The sequence below is a fragment of the Macadamia integrifolia genome, unplaced genomic scaffold, assembly GCF_013358625.1.
Source record: "Macadamia integrifolia cultivar HAES 741 unplaced genomic scaffold, SCU_Mint_v3 scaffold_219A, whole genome shotgun sequence".
Classification (NCBI taxonomy): domain Eukaryota; kingdom Viridiplantae; phylum Streptophyta; class Magnoliopsida; order Proteales; family Proteaceae; genus Macadamia; species Macadamia integrifolia.
Window position 1 is genome coordinate 55660 of NW_024870648.1, and position 15005 is coordinate 70664.

Here is a 15005-nt window from a genome sequence, read left to right on the forward strand (position 1 = left end):
CAAAAATAAGATATTCAAAACTGCATATAGAGGCATAAAACTAATGAGTCATACGATGAAGTTATGGGAGAAGGTTATTGAAACCCACCTGAGAAACGAATCTACTATTACAGAAAACCAATTTGGTTTTATGCTAGGAAGATTCACAATGGAAGCTATTTTCTTACTAAGGAGGCTCATATAAAGAGGGCAAAAAGGATCTCCATATGTTCTTTATTGACCTATAAAAAGCCTACAACAAAGTCCCTAGAGAGTTGATCTAGCATAGGAATGTGCAGAATGTTGGGCAACTAAGAAGCATCATATGGATAAAATAAGTGTAACAAAGATGTGGATGTTGAGATGGATGTGTGGAAAAACTAGGAAGAATAAATTAAGGAACAACCATATCAAAGGCAAATTGGGAGTAGCTCTGATACATGATAAGCTACAAGAAAATTGTTTGAGGTGGCATGATCATGTTCAATAGAGGCTCTGAGATGCTCTAATATAGAGGAGTGAGCTGATACAGATTAAAGGATCTAAACGAAGTAGGGGGCAAACTAAAATAACCCTAGGAGAAGTGTTGAGGAAAGATATGCATAGCTTAGGCCTCATATCATGTACGACTTCGAAGAGAGCTGATTGGATAGCAAGGATTCATGTAGCTGACCCCATTTAGTTGGGATAAGGCTTTGTTATTGTTGTTGTTGCTCTCTCTCTCTCTCTCTCTCTCTCTCTCTCTCTTCACACAAGTACACTAAATGCTGCATTAAATGACTTTCAATTTTTTGAAAATCCATTTTTACCCTTGCATTAAATAACTTTTGGAAATAAGACTAGAGGCAATTAAAATAAGGTTACAACTTGTTAGTTAACGAGTATCAAAAATATGAACATAATAGGCACTTGCGTTCAACAATTCCGAAACTTAAAAAGGATTCTAACAATGAGAATATATTCTAACAAACCATATATATAATATAATGTGAACAAGGAGGGAGAGGAAAAATTTGAACCTGCTCTAAACCTGTGAAGTCTTCATTGTGCTTCAATGAACCGAATTCAGGCTTCTTCTTAATGCTATTTTCCTCTGCATTCTGCCTTAGTGATTCACCCTCGTTACTGACAGGAACTGAATAATTCACTGCAGGTACTTCATATCCCCCGTGGAGATTTTGAGTTCCTGACTTAGCAATAGGTCCCATGGTTTCAGATTCTGTATATTGCTGGTGAGAAGTAAATGATGGCAGACCCTCTACACTGTGAACTTTTGAACTTTTAGACATAAATGGCGCAGCTTTTCCTGATTCAGTTGTTGGGAAGTGAGAAACAGAAGAGGCTCGGGACACATTAAGAGAGTCAAGGAAGGATGGACGAGATTGCTGACTGCCAGCTTCAGGTAAGGCTGAATAAGGTGAAACATGGTTGGAAGAACTTCTGGTATCTAAACCATAAGCCGTAGAAAGGGACTCTGATTGCCACGGTGTATTGTTCATACTTTTGCGATGATCATTAAAGCTTCTAAGCATTGCCTCTCCCATCTTTGAAGGTATGTTAAAATCCACACTATCATTCATGGATTGTTTAACTTCGGTAGCAGACTCTATTGCATTGGTCGTTGAATGTATGGAATCTAAAATGCAACCCAAAACCATAGAGAAGTTTTTAATATTTTTAAATACATTTATAAGGAAAATAGAAAATAAAAAACAAATATGAAGGGTGCAGAAAATTAGAACATGACTCAAATGATTATAATCAAAACTCCATGATACAGTCTTACCTTCATATATGGTGGATATATTTCCACTGCCTAATTTGGTGGCAAAACCCACCATGTCACTTTTTGCATGAACTCTAACTGAATTCCCAGGTTGTGTCATACTGGAATCTTTTATTATAAATTCCATTGATCCATGAAGACCTGAACCATCATAGTACTTAGAGCCCTGATCTTTTCCAGCGGAAAATGCTTCATAATTATTGGCTGAAACAGAAGGCTCATCATGTGTACCATTAGATGAACCAAGATAAGCTTGGGTATCACCTGCCGAGACAAACCCAGACAATTCGGTGCCAGAAACACTCTCTCTTTCAGATGTGACAGCACCATCTGAATTTGTAAGTCTTGTAAGTTCACTTTCGTGTGGCTGTATATCATGTTGACCAAGATCTTTAGATTGTTGTTGCCCAGTAGGTGCAGGCTTCTTAGCACGCACTTCTGCCCTTTTCTTGCGAAACTCCTCCAGCTGAAAAAATTAACCAAACAAAGTTATAGAAACAAATACCTCTAGCTAATGCCAAGTAGGAGAAAAGGAACTACCCATACCCACGACTTTTAATGTACACTAACTCAAGCAAGCGAGTTGAGCCAAGACCCAATCAAAGTGAACCAGAGGTATATAAAGCTTCTTAAATTTTCATCAACAATAGAGTTTAAGAAAATAAAGGAAATGCATGCCATATATTTCATCATATCTTCTCTCTTTTTCAAGGTGTACAGAATCAGTATTGGGTTTCGTATCGAGAGGATTATTTTAAGAAATGTATCGTATCGCATCAGAGAAACACAAGATACGCATGGAACACTTGAAAAACGTATAGATATGTTTAGGATACATACAAAATACTTTTTTAAAACATAACACACCTTAAATAATCAGTAATTTAGTCCAACCATAGGACGTTCGATGGTTAGACCCAATATTCGCCACGTTACAGATGAATTAGAGCCCAAGTTTCTGTATTATGTTTACGGAATTGATGCATTTTCTGACTATTCGATTTGGAGTGCATACAGAGTTTACATACACTGTCACACATGGGATCATCCATGTTGACGGGAAAAAAACAAGAGAGAGAGAGAGAGAGAGAGAGACTGATAGGCAATCTAAATGACTTCATTTTGGCTTGAAGAGAAATGTCATCCCAAAGGCTTAAGGAATTTTTAGTCATTTTTCAAATGTTTTGTAACTAAAGCTAATTCAGATGACTATATGCCATGGCCTTTGAAGTATAAGAATGGACACTATAGATTGGCTCTATTGTTGATTTTTTACAAAATGAACTGTTCCTTGCATGCATTAGGGTTTTCACAACAAAACAAAAACAAGAGTTTAGCAGTACCACTCAGTACCACAAGCGCAGCACCTCCAAACAATAAAGCAGTTGCTAACACATCTTCCAACAGTCGAAAGGGCTCCCTTAACCAACGCTTGAATGACGGCTCAAGTAGTGGAACCAAACTCTGACAAACTGGGTTCAAAACCCAAATCCCATAGAGAATAAGATAATGGAGGGGAGAGAGGGAGAGAGGGAGAGAGTATCAAAATTGTAGGACTGTAAGGGGCATCCAATGATTTTAGCATGCCCTCCCATCCTCCCCTAGCTGCTTATTTATAAAAATTGAACCCTAAACTGTTAAAGAGCCCACATGCCAAGTAATGGGATCATACTAGGTGATCCTACCTAGGTTGCTTGATATGAGTCTGACTCAACTTTATTAAATACAATTTACTTATGAACGCAACTCAATGGAAGTAAACTACTTATTAGTACACTCTAGGACGGATATAACTTAAAACCCATTTTAAGTGATAGAATTAATAATATTTCAATCGTCCAGTTAAAACAATATCACATGACGGACTATAGGCAAGGAATAAATCATTGTCATAACTCATAAACCCTAGTCCGTCAACAACTTTGTCAGAGAATCTCAACCACCAATTGGACACTAATAGCTTTTCTTTCTTTTCTTTTCTTTTTTTTTTTTTTTTTAAATACAAATATAAGATATAATAATATTTTAAAAGATTTTACAAACTATTTACAAAATTGCCCCCAAGCTCGGGATTTGGTCCATTCAAAGTCAAGTATCTCTCTCAAGATATTCACCCTTTTCAGAAAGTAGATTCCATGTTGAGTGTCTCTTCTTCCATTGACATGCAAACATTGAGAATCCAACACACAAAAATCCCTGGGATTTGGCTCGTCTCCAATTCTTCTTTCTCCTATGCTTTACCAATTCCTTATCGGCACCATACATGTGTCCCATTTTGATCCAATGGCTATGGATCAAACCACTTTGTCTCCCAAAACCACAGATCGATAAGGGGCAGGGAATCTCTCCCAAGGCAGCTCGCATTCGATCGAGGGTTTTAGCAGCTGAGTTTCGAGGAGTAAAGTCAACATTGCGGCAGACAAGAGGGGGCTCGTTCAAATCGATGGAGAGACCACACCTCACCGTCCCACAGAAAGGAGGAGGAAGATGAGCGGAGGCCGGTTTAGGAGGTGGTGGTTGATGAATAGGGGCAGATACAGATACATCTCTGGGAAAAGGTCTTCTTCATGGGAGTTCATCTCCCTGAGAAGGCGAGTTTGGAAGAGTTCTCCGAGAACGAAACCAGCAGCACGAGAAGAGCAAGAGGAGGTGGAACAAGGAGAAGTAGGCCAGCGATGATGATCAGAAGAGGGGAGGTTGAGGACAAAGGAGAAGGCAGTGAGTGGAGGAGGGAAATTGGTCTTAGCCTTGGCACCCCTGAGTGATCTTGCAGCAGTATCGTAGGCAAGAGCAGCTTCCTCTGGAGTAACAAAACTGAAGAGCCAAACCCTATTTTTCTTCCATGGATCCCTGATTTCAGCAGTGTACCTTCCCATGGCCTCTTCCGAACTCTCTATAGTGCCCCTCGCAAGATGAATCCATTGATGAGCACAGATGAGAAACACAACTACGACTGTTTCTACTATGGAAGTAAAATGTAACAAGAGAGAGAGAGAGAGAGAGAGAGAGAGAGAGAGAGAGAGAGGTGGTAGAAGCCTATAAGGGAAGAGAAGAGAAAAGTGAACCCCTCCACACCCATGACCCAGCACCACCACTGACAACAACAACAAAACATAATTTCTTCTTAAAAGAAAGAAATGAGGATCCCAGGAAAAAAAATTCGAAAATTTTAAGAAATTTCTGTTGAAATGGTGACACCGATGCCACACCCTCTCCTAGCAGCTATACCGCCTTTAACATCATTGGCGACCTCGTTGCCCTCATCGACCTTCTTGGCCAAGATCAGGTGACGATTTCCATCCTCTTTGGCCGAAATTTGAAACCATGCTTGGTGGTGCAGCTAGTATCTCATTTTCCCTTCCATAGACCAAATCTCCCTTCCCTTCCTCCTCTTCCTTCTTCCTTCTTCCTTCTTCCTTCTTCCTTCTTCCTTTCTTCTTTGTTCAGGTTTGCAGGTCAATCTTTTGCATTAGCACAAGTGTTATTTGGGGAAAAAAGGGGGTTTGATACACAGCCGTTATATTAGAATAGGACACATGTCACATGCAGATAGAGAATTGGTAAAAAATTGGTGGATGAAGAATTGGAGATGAGCCAAATATCCCTGATGTATAGTCAATGGAGGCATCAACCTTTAGTACCAACAAAATGTACAAAGTCTAACTGAAACAATAAGGACCTCTCAGGTCTAGGGACTAACTTAATTATCACATAGTCTTGTTCCAGAGTAGTTGACAGTAATCCATATAAGACGTTCTAGTATAGTTGACAGTAATCCATGTAAGACTCGCACAATGAGCAAGTTTAATGCACATACAAAATGAATACTCATATTTTATGTTTTTTAAGTCGCTTATTTTCCTAAAATATACAATGTGACAGCCATATGAAAACAGAATGTACAGTTCCATCCCTTGTTGCTGCGAACAATTTTAAGGTCTAACCTTAGGACAGACAATCGCCCTTCTAATAAAATAATGCAAATCGAATTAATTTAAATACTATAAATTGGGTTTGATGGACACATAAATCCAACAAACTAGTCTTGCATAATGGAGGTAGCAACTTTCTTCCATCTTTCCTGCCTCTAAATCAATATACTTCATATGATACTATTAGCTTCACAAGGAGTTTTGGAAACCATTAAGGATGTGTCAAATACTGATAAATATTTAGTTTTGTTTATTTTACCTCTTGTATCTCTCAAAGAGATCCTTTCTTCCGGTGTCAAAAGATTTCACAAGATCATGGCAACAATACTCAAACAGAACCAAAACACACAGATCAAGCGCCAAATTCTTCTATTTCTTCCAATTTGAGAACTTGGGAAAGCAAACGTCGATCAATTAAATCCCTCCTCCAACACAAGGCCCAGGTTCTAAAAAAAAAATTGGAAGCTCAAATAAGCAAAGTAGAACAATATCATACCCGGCGTTTCCCAGCTTCAAGATGCCCTTTACGTGAAGAATCTCCTGAATTGGGCAGCACCTGCGCTGAAGCCATCCAGGAATACTCAAACCGCGTTCAATTTCCCGATCAGATTTGTCAACATAAAGAATTTCTTCCTCCGAAAATCACAGAAACCAATCACAACAACCAAAACCCCAATCCAGTAACGCGAACGCCTCAAGATTCGAGCCGAAAGAATTTAAAATAAAGTTCGACAAAATCAATTACTGGAACAAGCAATGAATCCTCTGATGTCATCAACAGCTACATTCCATTCACCGTCACCTTCCAAATCCTCCGAAAAAAATTCAAAAAAATGAAAATCCGATCTGCGGGAAGGAGATCTATTTTTTGCTATTTTGAATTTAATTTAGATTTCTTATTCTCTCGAATGCGAAACACGTTTATTCGCCGGTAACCGGTTTTACGCGACGTTGTTCCCTTCATTCTGGAACATCCAATTGAAAGGTGACAAATGGCTATTAGGTCTGGGATATACGTCCGACTCGACGGTAGATCTTGCGGTTGGGTTGTTGTGCTGTACCTTTTGATCAGCCGACTGCTGAGGTAAAAGCGTGCTCAAAATTAGGACCCGTTTGGTATTGTTCTAAAAAAACATTTCTATCGTTTTTTGGTTCTATTGGAACGAAAAAACGTAAAAATCTGTTTGGCAATCACATGTTGTGTTTCAGTTTTTTTAAACCAAAAATTGGAAAAAAAAAAACGATTTGAAAGAGGAAAGACGGAATGACAAAAGCCCGTTCCGTTCGACAGTTTCGTTCCAAAGGTGTTAAAAAAAGAAAAAGTTGGAACTTTCGTTCCCGAGAAAGCAAAGCAACGTAGAGAAAGGACTTCAGCGATTTCTTCTTCCTGGTGCTCTGTTCTCCTTCTTCTTCTCTTCTAACCTCTTTCTTCTTTCTTCTCTTCTATACCTCTTCACTTTCGTATGTGTCCAACGATAGTCGCAGAGTATAGGTAAAGGGTTTTTGAACCATCGATGATGGATTCTAGATTCCAACGATAGAGATCGAGTTTAGAGCCAGATTCCGGCAATAGAGTTGTGAAATTGCCAGTGCAGGTAAGTCGCTTGGTTGTTTGTTCTTCTTGTCTTCTAACCTCTTTCTTCTTCTTCTCTTCTAACATCTTTTCTTTTGTCTTCTTCTACTGCAATTACAGAGCACAGAGCAGGTGAAGGGGCCAATTTTTTTGGGGTTTTTTTGACCACCGACTAGGGATTCCAGATTCCAGCGTTTAGAGCTTCATATTTTGTAAGTGAAATTTGTTCTTAACCCTAAAATCAACATTTAAAACCTCTCAAATTTCTTCTTCTTGTCTTCTGAACCTATTCTCTTTCTTCTAATTCTCTAATCGCAGATCAGGTATACATACGTTTTCCTCTTTAGCCCTGTGAAATCGATCATAGAGGGAAGACATAGGTAATTTCCCCAAATCGCAGAGCAGGTAAAGTCCGACAGATGTATTTTTTTTATTAAGCTTTGTGCTTCATTTGGCTGCATATTTACGTTATTTTCCATCTATTCCAATCGGATTTCTTCTTCTTGAACTCTGATGAGAAAACCCTAAAAGGAAGATTTAGAGAGAGAGAGAGAGAGAGAGAGAGAGAGAGAGAGAGAGAGAGAGAGAGACCAGAGTGAGGAGGGAGAGGGAGAAATCACTAGTAAACAGAGCACAGTTCACTGAATTTTTTTTTTTTGTGGCACACAGCACAGAGATACTCCTTCACCCACATCTGTCGACTTCTTCACCTGAGAATCAGGTACATGTCCTCGATTCACTATGATCTCTTCATTGTGGTTTGATTGGTTGTGTGCTCGTATCTCTGAAATATGGTTTGTGTATTTGGATTGATACATTTCATTTTCTGATTGGGTAGATATACCAGGTGCTTTGAACCTATTTACTGATTAATTTAGTTGGTTGATAAATAAGTCTTCCAATGGTTGAATTAATGAAGGGTTGCAATGGTTGATCTTGTTTGTTTACACCATCACATAGAAATCTGGTAATTAATTTCAGATTGAAAGGAGAAAGAAAAGTCAAAAACTTGCATATGGATTAGCCACTGTAATACAAATTTCAATTTTGTTGTGTTACATGGGATTTTTATCTCTTTCAAGATTGAACTTTGACCATTTACGGCTAAGAGGCTGTGAATTGTGGTGGTTATGTTAATAGAGAATCACCTTGGGGTTCTTTTTTTTCTGTACTCTTCTACTTACTATTTTTATTTAAATGTTGATAAAAGTTTAGGAGTTTATGGATGTTGATATGCCCGAACTGAATTCTTGTTGGTTTTGTCATCTTTGGTTGATGGTTGACATCCAAATGTTGTTTTCTATAAAATATGCTTTTGTGCTTCTGTTTATGTGAATTTCAATGTGATTGTTGTATGCAGCTTCGCTGCTCTATTAGTGATTTACAGACTTGGTATGAATCTGAAATACCCATGTTGAATTTTAAATGATAGCTATTGGTATTAATCATTGTTCTTTGTGGGACTCCAAAATTCTTTTGGTGAGATACCAGCAAGCTCAGTGGGAAGTTGAGTACATATCCTCTCCTTATTCTTCTCCTCATAAATCCTTCTAAGTCTACTCATGGATTTAATTTTTGGATCAGAGGTCAATTGATTAGAGTCTGATATTATGCTTCAAGTCTGATCTGTCATTAGTATACATCATTGTTGAAGCTTCCATCGGTTGGACATCCTACATCAAGTAAGATAAACAACTCCCAATTTAACCATCGGAGTTACTCGATATTTTGATATCTTTTTTAATAGCCTATGAATTATTGTTAACAGAATCTTACCTTTACCAGTTCCCTTTTGTTGAGATCTGAGTTCCTAGTTTTTAGGATCTTAAGTTACTAAATCTGTAACTGTGCTGGTTCTGGAGATCCAACCATTGGATTGAACCCATCTTTTGAAGAGTTGTTCTTTTTTATTTTATCAACTTCATATCAGATTTTCACAATCACCTACGACGCTGATCTATTGGTATTAAGTGTTCATAAATTCTGTGTACTTGTCACATCACTGTGAATCTATTACTGTGATCTCTCTAGAATATTCATTAATCTCATAAGCTTTTTACACCTACATGTGTTATATTAGGAGAAAAGGCATAGCTTTAGTCTAATGCACTAATTAGGTCAATCCATACACACACTATTAATAATTTAGTACATCCAATATTACTCTCATTTCACATTGAAGACTTGAAAGTGAGGGTCAGGTTTAGTGGAAGCAGCATAGATGAAGGTGGTGGTGGTGATGTCTGAACCACCCAGAAGGTGTAGCACCACCATCAGGAGTGGAAGTTTTAGGGATAACATGGGTTTTTGTTTCTGTTTTGGTTCTTGGTAGCACTTAAAGGCTTGTGGGAGCTAAATAATTTATTTGTGTTGGGTTTCACACTGTGGTGGGGGAGGGGGGAAAGGGGAATTCATGGTTCATTCTACTTACTTCTCATGGTCTCATGGTCTCATGGTATCTGTTAATAGTATTTGTTGATTAAATATTCATTACATGGTTGTTAGTTAATGAAAAACTGAATGCATGTAATAAGTTTTATTTACAAATGTTTGTATCATATTCAGAAGATGAACTTTGTTATTTTTTCTTTTGGTGTCAGTCTTTTTTAACCTAGTATGCTAACTTTTTACGCTAACTCATACTGTCTATCTGTTATGTCTGGAAGTAGTATCCCTACCGTTAAATGGTCAGAACTTGAGACCACTGTTTTCATTGAGGCAATGAAAGAAGCTGTAAAAAATGGACACAAATCCGATAATTCATTTAACAAAACTGAATGGGAGGACATTACAAAGCAATTTCAGAAGGCTTTAAATCGTACAGTTAGGAGAGAACAATTACGAAACAAGATAAACAAGTTGAAACAGGAGTACCAACAATTCAAGAGACTACTTAACACAACTAGAGTTGGGTGGAACACAATGACAAAATCAGTCACAGTTGATGATGAGTCTGTATGGGATAGGGCAATACAGGTACTATAGATCTCACTACCTAGTTGAATTATTTCAAAATTAGATTGCAATGAGTAGTACTTTATACTAATGATACAATGACTGCATATACAGGCAAATCCAGGTTGGTTGAAATACAAGAAGTGTGGACTAAACAACTGGCCAGATTTGAGCATGGTATTTGGGGATGCCTATGCTAGAGAAAACTTAGGGGTTGACAGTGCTCAAGATTTGGATTACAACGAAGCTGATAATAGTGTTGATATTGAGCAAGTCTTTGAATCTCTTAGTACCCCAGTGCATTTGGGTATGACTGACCCCTTCCATGAGGATACTCCTACTCCAACTCAGACTACCACAAAGCGAAATCTTGATAGGACACCCACGGGACGAAGAAAAAAGAGCGCTAATAAGGGAGATAGCCACGTCAAGGACATGTATGGGAAGTATTTATCCATTAAAATTGAGAAAGCGTCCAGTACTTCTGTTACATCTCCTGTTCATGGTGGGGAAGGTGCATTTCGTCCTCGAGATTTTAGTGTGAGTGCATCTGAGGCGGTATTATCCTCCATACCAGATATGTCAAAGGAGACGTACTTGAAGGCCACAAGTCGTATGTGTGCTGATCCTAGTTGGAGGGAGTTGTTTGTCTGTCCAAAGCCTATTAAGAGGACTTGGCTTTTAGATGCCTTCGAGTAGTTTAAGGGCAATGGGCCCTTTGTCTAATTCTAATGTTGAGACTAATTCTGATGGTTGTGTTTGAATATTACTTTTGATAATTTTGGATTCAGGATAATACTTTTGATGATGGCTACTTGTTTTTTTTTTTTTTTTTTTCCTTTATTGATGTGTGTAATGTTGAGCATGTGTTTTGGGTTGAGACGATGTGTCAGATTGTTATGTTTTATAGTTATTTGTTTGAAATTGAGAAGTAGTTGTCAATTTGTTGCAGTTATGTCAAATGCATTATATGAAACTTCTAGTGATGAAGAAGATATGATTATTCACATGGGAATGGAATTACTGAGTGAGGCTGTATATATTCGGGAACCATGTAGGGATAGTGTATTTCCAGGTGCTATCATGATGCATGAGATATTGAATGGGGCATGCCAATAGATGCTATGAAGAGTTTAGGATGGAGCGTCATGTCTTCCTCAACCTATGTGATTATGTGACATAGGGGGTGGTTGAAAGACACGACCAACATCCGAGTGGATGAGCAGCTTGGAATGTTCCTATGGATTGTTGGGAAGGGTTCAAGTAATAGGGACACCCAAAATCATTTCAACCACTCCAGATAAACAGTTAGTCGAACATTCAATGTTGTCTTGATTGCAGCTATTAACTTTATACTAGTATATTAGATTTTCATTTGAGTGTATACGTAATGTCTATATATTATTTTTGTCTGGAGAAAAATATTATGTTGTCGACTCTGGGTATGCTAGCCAATCTGGATTTTTGACACCATTTAGGGGTGAGAGGTACCATCTACCGGACTACAAAGAGCATAGAAGATCCTCAAGAACAGCAAAAGAGTTATTCAATTATAGACATTCATCACTTTGAAATGTCATTGAACGTACATTTGGGGTATTGAAGAACAAATTTTAAATTTTAAGGCTAATGCACTAGTTCTAAGCATCAATCGTTTTGGCATGTTGTGGGCTACACAACTATATTCGAGAAGAGCATATTGCTGATGCTGAATTCGTGGGGATGAGTGATGGTTTAAAAGTTGCAGAAGATGACTTGAATCCACCACATGAAGATTTCGTTGATCATTCTATATTACAATCTAGTCAACGAAATAGGGTAAAAGAGATGAATGCCACTAGGCTAAGAATTACAAATGCAATGGCTAGACAGCAAAGGATGCCAGAACTAGTTGAAAACTAAAACCAATAACTATTTTGACAAAACTGAAAACCTAATTTGATGTTTCAAGTGATGTAGTACTTGTTTTATGTTTCGTTTATGTATGTGGTACAAGTTGATATTTTATTACGAATGTCATATATTTGGATGCAATATTAACTTCTTTGATATTTAAATTACTGTTGCAGATGACTTCTTCTATGCCCCCACTAATAATAGCAAATTGTGAAATTTACGGGAAGAGTTGTGGTAAATATACAACCAAGTCGGGTAAAAATATTGGAAGAGAATTTTTCAAGTGTTAGGATTCATGTGGGTGGACCAACTACATCTATGTAGATGTAGTAAAGGTCAATGCAAAGTACGAACTGCGACGAAAGGTCCAAACAAGGGACAATATTTTCTATGTTGTCCAAATTCAACTGGGGTAAGTTATTTCTACGATTGATCTATACCTATAGATAATTTTAGATTTTTTGTTAATTCAATGTTAAATTTCAACGACCCTAATCACATCTATTATTTGATATAGATTGATAACTGTGGATGTGGTATGCTTGTATGGTTGAAAGATGAAACACATATCTCTACCATATATCATACATTATGTTCAGAAAACTCAACATCAACATCATCCACACCACCGTCCATTTCGAACGAGTACATGAAAGGATATTTGGAAGGGACACTTAAAGGATTAGAGGACCAAACAAATAAGATGAAAGACATTGATGAGCACATTTATGTGTGAAATCTAGGGTAGTAAAACATGCATTTTACATATTTAGAATGCAGCTACCTTGGGTTTTACTCTCTTTTTGTAGGTTTTATATTTTCAAGGCCTTAAAGACTATCGGGTGCTATATCTTCAATTTTACACGTAAAGAGGTCCTATTTTTTTTCATGATTGCGAAGAGGACAAAATTCTAAGCAAGATGGACGTGTTCAACTAAAAGTACGTATTCGTTTGGTTACTCGTACAAGTGGTTATTCTTTTCATGCCAGAAAAAGAATAATGGATCAGAACTGAACCGAGATGCAAAACCAACCCGTTTGCAATTGTCTCAGAGGTACAAGGAATACTCCAAATGCCAACAAGGATCGATGGACCACATCTTTAAGTGATTGAAGATTCGTTTTTGGTAACAATAACTACCTAGTGTAGTTGGTGAGCTATGGTGTGCAAAATTCCCTACCTCACCAAGAGGTTTCAAGTTTGAATCTCATGGTTGTTTTTTTTAGATAATTTTGTTGAAGATTTCCTACTTTTCACTCACTTAAAGCACTAAGGGCATGGAGGGGATTTCCACATCAAATTAGAAGCAAGGAAAATCGTGGAAGGGTTCCTGCACAAGAAGAGAAGAAAAAAAAAGGGAGTAATAAAGATTGTCCAAATCTTCTCTCTCCTCAATCTTAGCACTTTTGGACTCAAAAGATCTTACTATCAATTGTGGGTTTCTCTCTTTTAGGAAAGAGAAATTTGTTACCCTACCTTCCCATTCCCTATAAATACAACTCATGTAAGATGAGGAGAGACAATTCATTCTTCTTCTAGTTTTTTTTAGTTGCTCTCTCTTTCTCTTGCTCTCTCTTTAGTTTTAGTTCTTCTTTATCTTTTCTTTAATCACTTTTGGAATAGTTTTTTTTTTTTCAATTAATGCAAGCACTCTTTTATATTTATTCAGCCCTTTTATGTTTATGATTTATGCAATTGAGTTGTAATTTTTTAAGTTATAGTTCTAGGCTTAGATCTAGGTGACAAGATCACGAGCCGTGGAGCAATTTTTTTTTAAGATTTGTTTTCTCTAGTACTAGATATTTCAGATTTGGTTTATTTGAGATCTGGTTTTAGTACTGGTAGTATCTCAAATCGATCAAGTTTTCAGTTCAAGGGTTGAAGTTCAAGTAAGTAGGCTCCTTCAGTAGTCTTCTCTCCCCGCTCTCATTCCCTCTTCTGACTACCCTTTCTTTCTTAATTTAGGATTTTAATTTCAATCGTTACATTATTGCTATCACTTTCCCTAAAGCTAAGTAGAGTAACCCTTGTAAGAGTGACTCTCTGGTCAAGTGGGGAAGCTCATATTATGATGCATCCCTTGGGCTAAGTAAAGAAACCTACTTGTGAGTCTCTCTCTAGCTTTCTCCCTTTTTTTTTTACTTTTTTTTTATTTTAGTATTTTGTTCCTTTATTTTTAATTGCATGGATTGTTTATTTTTAGTTATTTATTTATTTAATTTTAATTGCGTGGCTTGCGTCTTTAAATTCTTAGATGACGAATGGTTAGGACGGTAATTAGAATTAGATTACAACCATTAATCGGTTCACTTTCGCATTATTAAAATAAATAAAAAAATAAAGTGACTGCTCTCCCTGTGTTCGACCCGTAGCTACACTGATCCGTACACTTGCGGTTACATTTTAAATCTCAAACAAGTTTTTGGCGCCGTTGCCAGGGAGACAGTTTCATGTTATTTTTCGCTTTCTTTTGGTAAATCGGAGTGCTTTGTTTGCTTTGTTTTGTTTTTTTTTTTTCTTTTATTGAATTCCTGAGAAGAACAACTTGCAATAATAGTTGTATCGGTGGAGGTCGTCATGCCTCACAGTATGATAAAGACAGGTTTCGCCCTGTAGCAGTACCTGAGGAATTGACCTGGGCAACCCCGGATCCCTGCCGGTAAGCTCCCAAAAAAAAAAAAGAGTTTTTCTATCCATTCTTTTGTGCTTGTCTTACTTTAGTTGCAGGTAGTTTCCTGTTGCATGAGTGTTAGGTGGGTACGTAATACTAAGAATCGGTTAGAAAGAAGAGATCCAACAAGTAGTGACCCTATACGTTTGCTCTCTTTAAAACCCTTCAATATGGGAGACCAACAGCAAAACCCTTCACCTAAATCTCTGAAA

The 15005-nt window shown here is 37.5% G+C and overlaps 2 protein-coding genes across 3 annotated transcripts in view; one reads left to right on the forward strand and one right to left on the reverse strand.

Annotated features, from left to right (window-relative positions):
- Positions 1–6659, reverse strand: part of LOC122071418 (protein BLISTER-like) — a 56218-nt gene extending 49559 nt beyond the window's left edge. The window contains exons 1-3 of one of the 2 annotated variants that reach the window (XM_042635761.1): positions 6194–6659; positions 1766–2231; positions 999–1615 (exon numbers count right to left, since the gene is read on the reverse strand). In XM_042635761.1, coding sequence (XP_042491695.1) covers positions 999–1615; positions 1766–2231; positions 6194–6268 — 1158 coding nt within the window. In that variant the 5' untranslated portion in view covers positions 6269–6659. The remainder of the gene's footprint in view (positions 1–998; positions 1616–1765; positions 2232–6193) is intronic. The other variant, XM_042635760.1, reaches the window with a different exon arrangement.
- Positions 6660–6994: 335 nt separating this feature from the next.
- On the forward strand, positions 6995–11021 carry LOC122071417. The gene is made up of 6 exons (XM_042635759.1): positions 6995–7292; positions 7391–7482; positions 7589–7675; positions 7940–7991; positions 9940–10246; positions 10340–11021. Exons 5-6 carry the CDS (start codon positions 9992–9994, stop codon positions 10922–10924), a joined length of 840 nt encoding a protein of 279 aa, XP_042491693.1. The 5' UTR covers positions 6995–7292; positions 7391–7482; positions 7589–7675; positions 7940–7991; positions 9940–9991; the 3' UTR covers positions 10925–11021.
- The last annotated feature ends 3984 nt before the right edge of the window (positions 11022–15005 follow it).

What these genes read in the sequence shown, in the direction of transcription:
- LOC122071417 (XM_042635759.1), top strand. Translation starts at nt 9,992, where the DNA reads ATGAAAGAAGCTGTAAAAAATGGACACAAATCCGATAATTCATTTAAC. An exon ending in TATGGGATAGGGCAATACAG is followed by an intron (nt 10,247 to 10,339) that starts GTACTATAGATC and finishes CTGCATATACAG; the next exon opens with GCAAATCCAGGTTGGTTGAA.